The 9,565-nt window shown below is 33.9% G+C and overlaps 1 protein-coding gene across 2 annotated transcripts in view; it reads right to left on the minus strand.

The window, feature by feature from the left end:
* Positions 1-8,426, minus strand: part of LOC106783779 (dual specificity protein phosphatase 10-like) — a 50,036-nt gene extending 41,610 nt beyond the window's left edge. The window contains exons 1-4 of one of the 2 annotated variants that reach the window (XM_014742621.1): positions 8,177-8,426; positions 5,378-5,638; positions 4,591-5,062; positions 3,472-3,672 (exon numbers count right to left, since the gene is read on the minus strand). In XM_014742621.1, the coding sequence (XP_014598107.1) occupies positions 3,472-3,672; positions 4,591-4,720 (331 nt within the window). In that variant the 5' untranslated portion in view covers positions 4,721-5,062; positions 5,378-5,638; positions 8,177-8,426. The remainder of the gene's footprint in view (positions 1-3,471; positions 3,673-4,590; positions 5,063-5,377; positions 5,639-8,176) is intronic. The other variant, XM_014742620.1, reaches the window with a different exon arrangement.
* Between the last annotated feature and the right edge of the window lie 1,139 nt (positions 8,427-9,565).

A 9,565-nucleotide genomic window follows, 5' to 3' on the forward strand; every position in this document is an offset into this window, starting at 1 on the left:
CGTTGAACAAAAAAAAAAAAAAAAAAAAACCCAGAAAAATAAGAGAAAACAAAAAACGATTTAGTCGAAATCAAACGCAATCTCTTATCGAAAATTTGTAATATTTTCAAGTTATTGAAACAGGATTGTCTTGGGAATAGCTACAGCACTGTCGATAGCTGCGCTCGCGCGATGTGAGGTCGCTGCATAAGCGTACAAATACACATAACACACACGTATACATGCGATCTCGTAAGTGCTCGTACACATACACACGACGAAACCGAGCGATGAGTCACCGCGAGTCGCTCGTTACACGTCGCATATACTTCGTTGTGTCGTACAGGGTTTCCCCTTCTTTTTTTTTTTATAATAATTATTTCTCATTTTTGTTTTTTTTTTATTAATAATAATTATTTTTTACAATTATCGATGACAAAGTTCATGATAAAAAACAATATGAATATCGTTATGAAGTAACTCGTCTACTTATATAAAAGCGAACGGCAACCAATCATCGATAGATCGAACGCGTGAAAACTTGGTCATTGATAATGGTGGAGGTAGAAACAAGTAACGGGTATTATTTTATCCGTCGTTATCAAAATCAAGAGTAATAGATAGATATAACTGGCAATGAGAGAGTATGTCTCTACTATACGGTATGTAAGTATATAAGTATACACTCTTCGTTTTCTTAAAGTAGAAAGTACGACGTGCTCGGCAGAGATACGAGAAAACTTTCTTCCGTGCTATCTTCGAGTGCAATCTTTGGCATTAAACATTAATGCGAGAAAACGTTTATGCGAAAGCACACAGTTTTAATGAATTCTTTTCTTTACTTATTTATTTGTCCTTTTGTTTTATTTTTTAATTTTGTCCACACAACCATAATTCGATCGAAAAGATTTCAATTGCGTGAATTCTTTTTAATATGGTAAGTTAAGCATGTCGACACAAAAAAAATCATTTTTAAAAGAAGAAGAAGAAGTAGAAGTAGAAGGAGAGGAAGAAGAAGAAGAAGCTAGGTCACTATTATTTTTTCAGCTGTTCTTTAATACGTCAACACGCATACGTTGTATTTTCTTGATTCGTTGATAATCTCTATTTAGCGACGAACAAAAAAAAAAAAAAGTAGAGAAAAATGAAAAAAAAAATATGCGTGCAAAGTTCTTAGCCCGAGTTCTTGAGAAATAATATATACACGCACATACTTACTTACTTATTTACTTACTTACTTACTTAATTCATTTACATAATTCAAAAGGACTTCTTTTAAGAAGCAACCAGATGGCAAATACACTCATATGGATATGAATCCAATTAGTTATTTGATCGTCGACTTTTCGCCGAGCATCTGTCTGTACAATCGATAAGAAACGACGCGGATACTATTATTATTTCTTTTTTTTTTTTACGTTTTTCCTTTAGGAATATTCCAATAAAAATGATAAAAGAAAAAAAAGAGCACAAAAAAATAATATGAATCGCGATGATTTTCGTATTAAATTTCGTAATCTTGGTCTACTTCGAGATAATTATATATCTACGTATACGGTTAAATTTGTAGACAAAATTTTTATCGATTAAACGATGACAAACAACGTTGATGACGTTCATGATGACAATGATAATAATTTTATATGAAAAACTAAGATTGGATGGGTTTCGGTGGGTGGACCAGGAGGAAAGGGGGGAGCTTTAGGGGTGGAGTTGTTGTGCGCGCGAGCGTGCACGAGTTTTCGTGCGTGGTCATCTACTCTGTTGCCAAAGATAGACTCTGACATCATACACGCGAACATCGTTCGGCTCGAAGGAGCGATAAACAGAGGACCGCGAGCGCGCAAACATACGACCTGTCTATAGATGTATGTGTGTGTCTGTGTGTGTGCCTGAGTTAGTACACGAAAGGTTTATACCGCCTGTTAGAACTGTCTCAATTGACATCTTGCAATGCACCAACCGACGTAGCTGATCTTAACGATTTAGCGAGAAGCATGTTAGTGCAAGAGCAAAGTATCGAACTGTTTGAAATGAAGAAGAAAATGATTACGTGTCTAATTGAATTTTGTCTAGAAGTCAAAAAGAATAGGGAAAATTATTTGAAAGAATATACACACGGGGGGGTATATGTATATTCGAAAAAATTCATTTAGAAAGAAAACAAAAGAGAAATAATTTCAAAAAGTAATACAAATATATTAATATACCTTTTAAATTATAAATGTTAGACAGAAAAATATAAAATCAAGGTTTTATTCAAATTCTATTTAGAAGGAGAGAGAGAGAAGACAAATTCAAAGGTTTCGGAGGATGGTGTTGTATGTTTATGTCTAGTAATAGATACGATTCGTGATCTAATTCGTTGATTCTGCGTAAAGTTTCCATCGCTTATCTATAACTACTAATCTTATATTTTTCTCATAGTAGGGAAAAGTTTGCCAACAACGTTAGAAACGTTTAAAAAGCGATGAATAGAAAAATCCTTTCGCGTTAGTGTCGAATATAAACAAGTGCATTGAAATGTTCATTCTCGAATAAGATATAATGAGATCAATATTTGTGAAGTATCATCGTGAATTAGAAAAGATTCCAAATGTCAAGACTTTATCGTAGCTTTCTATTTTTTTTTTTTGCGTTCGTTGTATAGAGTCGATGATGATAACGAAACATGCGAACCTTTAAAAGCGCATGCGCGTAAACACGTTTCATCGTACTAGCTTCGATCCAACGTTGCAAGGTTCGTCGATAAGAAAACTTATCGTAGCTATATCTGCGTAGAATGACGCGTTAATACATACAAACAAAAATCACCAACGAATGTTGTCTATTGCGTATCAATGTTATACTATATATAGTTGATTAAGTCATTATTTCTAAGATTAACTTTTTGAGAAATATATATCTTTTGTTTTTTTCTTTTTTTTTTTTATATAATTTAATTAGCGCATTCATACGAACGTAAAGAAAAAAAGAAAAGAACAAAAAAATAATATATTACGTTCATAAATGTTAAATTAACATAGTCGATCGTTCTCGTTCAACGTACGAGTAATTCGATTAGTTCTTATTAGACATAGAACGTCAAATAGTCGATGATAATTCGCTTACTATTTACATAAGTTTACGTTTAAAATCAAAATCGTTACTGAATTATTCCATCGATTACGTATTCCTTGCACATTCCGTTTCACGTGTTAACAAGAAATCAATGGAAAATTATTTTCATTATTGACTCAAGCATTTTTCTTTTATGCGTGTATAAAACAAATAAATATATATTATAATTTCTCTTGATATCATTTAATAAATATATGTTAATAAGTGTTAAGTAATAAATATATTGATTTATTTTTTGATAAATATATATATATATATTCAAAAATAAATTATATTCATTTCTTCTCGATGTTATATGGTTTAGAAAAAGAAATGAAATTAAAAAAAATAAAAAGGGAATATAACGTGGAAGAAAAATTGTTAAAAACTTACCGCCATGTCGAAATTTCTTAAACCTCGGTAAAGTGGCAGTAGTATAAGCACACGTAAGGGCTGGCATCTCGTTCTGGTCTTCACAGTCCACTAACGTAGTCGTTATCGTCCTAACGTTGGAGCCTTCAGGCAATGTTTCCTCTTTAGGGACGGTTGCTCGTCGTTTGACTGTTCTTTCCTCGATGCCACTCACCTCTAATGCTAATGAACACATTCTTTGTTTATATTCTCAATCTTTCAACGTGTAGGTATATGGTATATAATGTTACAAATGAAACTATATATATATATAAATACGTATATCGATGACAGCGTGAGATTCCGCGAGATTTCTTGGTATTCGTGTAAACGTTTATATGTTTATTACACGCACGCGTTTAATGTGTGTATGCGTGCTGCTCGTGTATACGTACGTATGTGTCATTAATCCAGTTAATTGATTGCAAAATTTGACGTGACATCGTTTAATACGTATTCGTAGATAGTTACAACACTGAATGAGTAATTCTGATTCGGTAGTAGGAAATAAAGGGATAAAAGTCGATGAATCTTGATTCGATATTAGGTGGGGGAAAATCGCACGTGTGCTCCGATTGGATCGTTTAACTCGAAAGACCGATGACAGGTTGCGAATCGATTACGAAAAGTTTTCATTTCGTATTTCTTTGATGAAATATTCTTCTTCTTCTTTTTCGATCTTTTTTTTTTTTCTTTTTACAACACCTAAGCAATACTTCGTAATATTTTGGTCAATTTGCGTGAGTTATTTTGCAACGGAGCATTAATGTATGAGTAATGAGAAAATGGACACGTGTAAAATAAATCGTCACGATTATAATAAATATGTTATCATAAATGCCAAAAAATTCGTTGTATCTCGAAAAAGTATTAATAAGAATCCGAATTATCATTTTTATGAATAATTCATATTTTAATTAATCAATTCGCGATTTAATATATCGAATTTCGTATAGATATATCAATAACAATAATAATAATAATACTAATAACTTGTTTATAAAGAAAATCGAGAAAATTATTTGAAATTCGATGGAAAAAATGAGAGAATAAAAAGGGAAGGTAAAGGGTGATAGTAAAGGTGATGAAAAAATAACTTACTGCTCGACGATGGGGGTCTTTTAAAGGATGGTCTTGCGAGAAGTAGTCCCGTCGATGGTTTACCAGTCCGATGGTTCACTGTTGACTGGTCGCTCGCATTGCGACCGCCAAGTGAAATCTTGGCGCTCATCCTTCGCGAGATTCTCGATTCTTAAGATCCTGAGTCACGTACGGGGAAGTCGAAGACTTGTCGGAGGTCGCACGTTCTCGTACAACAGGGCCATGCCGGTAGTACTCGTTCAATGTTTCTCTTATTTTTTTTTGGTCTCTCTCACTTTTTTCTTTTTATCAACCGACCCACTAGCCAACGAGCATCTTTTCTACTCGAGATTCGATCACGTCAAACGAATTCAGGATATTTTGATAAAATAGGAAATAAAAACAAATTTGTCACTTTCTCTGATCGATAATTTCTATTTTTCTTTCTCTTTCTTTTACTTTCTTTCTTCTTTTTATTCTTTGGTTCATAAATCTGTAAAAAAAAGATATTACGAAATTGTGACGAAATATAAATTTGACAATTTAATCGAATCCCCTCCCCCCACCCTTCTTTATATGGGAAAAATGTTCATTCGATCGAATCTGCGAACACAAATTTATATGGATACGAAGTAAAGTCAATACGAAGAGAGTTTTAACGAAATGAAGAAAAGTTTGTGTCATCCGATGAATATACTACGAGTAGATATATTAGAAGCCGTGTTGTATCGAGGTCGAGTTATTCTCTGAGCCGTCTATAAAAACGAATAGGGATATGATTCTGTAGAGAAAATTAGTAACTGCCTACGTGTGTCTGATTCATGATTCCTTTGTTCGTTCTCGTCCTCTTCTTGTTATATCGGTCCACGGCGTGTCAACAACGACGATGACGAGCATTATTTTTCTTCAAGTTAACGAACAAGTCGAAGGTCGTGCAAGAAAAGTGCATCAGCCGCCATGTGTACATTTTTACAGTGGTGGTTATGCGCGTCACCGCCACCAATCCGATTCCCAAAATAGAGACACTCCATTTTTTCGCATGAACATCTCTCTCTCCCTCTCTCTCTCTCTGTGAGAATTTTCAAAAGATCAGATTCAGATCTTTTCGGTACGTTCTTAGATCAGAATATTAACCGATAAGTTTGACTCATGATCGCATTGATCACGTCTAAAGCGAAACCTTCGAGAGGGAACAGGAACTTGCGAACAACGACCGCCAAGGTAAACGAGACACGTAAGTATATATATATATATATATATATATTTCGGTTTCTTTGTCCCTAACTATCAGTGATCCTTGTGCCACGATGCCCTTCCGTAAAGTTGAATTAAATCGTGTTCTATGCGATACTACAAATTTATTCATTTTATTCCATCAACATAATATTACGACGTGAATTTATAATAAATTATTTGTAAAATTATCTTCCTGATTTTATTATTCCAAATTGTCTGTCCGTATATTACTATGTCGTGGAAAATTTATTAAATTTTTTCAAAGAAAAAAAAAAACATTGTAAGTATAGAAAAAGTGGAATTGAAAGAGAAAGACAGATTATAAACTGCATTATAAGCGAGTAAAAGAGAAAGAGAGAGAAAGAGAGAGAGAGAGGGAAAGAAAGAGAAAGAGAAACTCACTTCTCCGTTTAGTTGTCTCTTTCTCTACTTTGTTCCTTCTACATGCCGTGTATATTTAAATAGAATTCAGCCTCAAGGAGAAAACGCAAGGCTGCGGCAAGGACTCCGACTGTGTTTTATGCTTCCACGTAGGATCACTGCCACTACTACCACTGTATCTACCTACACGAACGAAAGGTTCTATATACTCGACGGTTAGTCGTTTCCCTCTCTTTTCTTTCTCTATTTCTATTTCTCTTTCTCTTTCTATTTCTATTTCTCCCTTTTTCTTTCTAACGTTGGGTAGCGTAGTAGCTACCGCGTGCCGAGTTAGTTTAAAACGTGTTTCTAATATATAACGATTGTCCAAACTAATACCTGTTTCTAACTGACACGTGAAATTGGAACGATCGTTTCTAGAAATTCAACATGAACCGTAAGAAAATGTTCAAAAATGTCGATTAAACGTCATTTTAACGTGCAATCGATTCGCTGCGTAATCGAATACGTACGTTCGAGTAACAGGATGTAAAGAATGCAGTCGACAGATGGTTTCGTATAATGAGGTCGCTCATTTATCGAGCACTGATTTAAGACTTAAGCTTGGCCGATAGTTTGTATCTTGTCGAGAACTCGAGTCGAGTTCGGTAAACGCATTAAAGTAAAATGCTCAAGATTTATCTCGTGGAATTTTAATTAGGGAAGACGCTTAAAAGATTACGTTATACTAATTAATGTAAAAAAAAAAAAAAAAAAGAAAGAGAGAATGCAAACGATGCGTCTGTAAAAAGACTTTGAAAGTTTATCAATTGACTGAGTAATTGGCTGACTTAAATATTATAATATGTATGATTCATAAGAGACTTATGTTAAGATCGTTTTAAATTGTTTAACAAATCATTGATCTTTAAGAATAATCTCTCGAATAGTGTCGATGATGGTCTATTATTAAATGATATGAATTTACTTTTTAGTAATTCAATTTAGACGGTAGGTACGGTTGTAAAAAAAAGAAAAAAAAAAAGATCACATAACAGTAGAGGGAGTAGAGATGCGAGCGTGCGTGTCCCAACGATTAGGGGTGGCATACGGTGCGTATTAGCAACGTAATCAAATCACATGGACCCTCGGAGTTTGCGTATATACAGGAGCGAAAATCTCCGAAAGAAAGAGAGAGAGAGAGAGAGAGAGCGTCGTCTGGGTTTCAGGAAGGGTGGAACTCTACAAGCGGATAACGTTGCGCGAGAATAGTATGCAGGAGGAAGAAGAGAAGGGAAGAAAAAAAAAGGAAATGTACTTTCTTTCGCGCATCACCGTTTCTCCCTATTCGTTCTTTACAGCCCTATATATATATATTGCCCTCCTGTATACGGGAGTTGATTCATCTGTTTACTTTTTATTATCTCAACGCCACCAGAAAGTATTCGATGTCGTTGAGAGGGTGCCGATAATCAATTTACGATGGCAAAATTCAAGCTGTCCGAATGAACTGGAATGGATGGATAAACTATTATTACACAAAGTTCACTTTTACATATTCTAATGTTTTAAGAATTCTAATAAAAATGAAATAATATTATCTATTATACGTACTTCATATATACATATAATTCCTATACAATAAACGAAAAGGCTATTTTTACGTTAACGAGGTCAGCTATGATCGATCGATTGGTTGGCTTGGAATAGTAGTAAATTGTTGCTTCGGAAAAAGCCGTAAAGACAAACTGTTTTTAACATTGTCGATAAAACTAAAGTCACTTTTATATATATGCACAACCGATATACATAAATCGTTATGATTACAACGGTATACTAAGATATTTTAGATTCCAAATGGTATTCACTTTTTTTTTAATAATAATAGAAAATATACTCGATGGTAACTTCATTTAAACACGATAGAAGTTTTACGTAGTAATAATGCAATTATTTTATTTTTATATGAATAAACAACATTTGTCATTCTAATCGCAAATATCACACTTACGAGAATTGTACACGTAGATCGGAGAACAAATCAAAGAGCGAATCGAAAAATAGAACAACCTTAGCTCGCGGTCTGCTCCGTAAATACTGCTTACACGATACGCCGCTGTTCGACGGGTTGCTCTGACTACGGCGTCACAATTCCTTGCACCCTCTTTCTTTTCGTATAGTACGTCCCAACGACGTATTGTATCGTAACGTTGTACCACCACCACCTCGTACACCATCATCGGCGCATAGTGTCCTAGGCAACTTGTCTTTTTCCAATACGCATGCGCTCATGTATTCGCGGTTGTTATAGGTATAATACGTTCGTTCAACACACGTTATTCACGCAACTATTCCTCCTCTTTACCTTTCTCACTCTGTCACTCTCTCTCTCCCTCTCTCATCCTTCTCCTCCTTTTGCTCCTCTTTTTACATAGGTTTATACACGATCGTATTGTAGAATCGATCCGGTCACCTGCCTTTCTTTCTTCTAAACCTTAAACCCCTCCTCAAGACATCTATTTCCACCTTTTCGTGTGATAATAAAAAATCGATGATATTGGAAATATTTTTTTCTTTTTTTTTATTAATAAAGATCATGTATAATATTACTATCAAAAAATATTCTTATTTGAAGCCTCCAGTTTTGAAATAATACTCGATCAATTTAGATATAATGTAATATAACAAATTTGGATGATAAATTTTGCTCGATTACGCACAGATAAGATTTGATTTTGTTTGTTTGTTTGTTTCTGTATATTTCCAGAAATGATACATTTTGTTTATAGTATGAAACACTGCTTTATATCCTATCGATCAAATGCTAAACAGTCAAAGGTGCTTCCGTGTCTGACGGAGTGCTTTTATTTCTGAGAATGACTTCATCACTCTCTTTGACGTACTTATATCGTATTAAAAATATATCGATCGTTATAATACGTCATAGACCGACCTAGAATTCATTCTAATTGTAAGTCACAAGATTCTTCGCGTTCCACAATTTGCACGAAATTTATCGTTTTACATCGATTAAATCTTCTTAATCTAACATTAAATATAACTTATGTATGAAAAGCGTTCTCTAATAATAATATATTGCATGATTTATTCTATAATATATTATTATTATTATTATTATTTTTTATATTGTGTAATGTATTATAAAATACATTGTATTAATTTTTGTAATTTAATTCCTATCAAAATTATTGACACATTTAGAAAATATGTAAACAAGAAAATCGTATTCTTAATTGTTTGATCTGGAAGTATCTAAGGTACATAGTTATTTCCTTCACAGCTTCTGATAGAGCGAAAGGGATGCGAAGAAAGATGCGAAGGCGCAGTATCGTGAAACCAACCCTCCTTTTTCTTCTTCTTCCCTAAAAACAGGTCGATA

Source organism: Polistes canadensis, unplaced genomic scaffold, assembly GCF_001313835.1.
Source record: "Polistes canadensis isolate GaletaPanama2010 unplaced genomic scaffold, ASM131383v1 scaffold_25, whole genome shotgun sequence".
Classification (NCBI taxonomy): Eukaryota; Metazoa; Arthropoda; class Insecta; order Hymenoptera; family Vespidae; genus Polistes; species Polistes canadensis.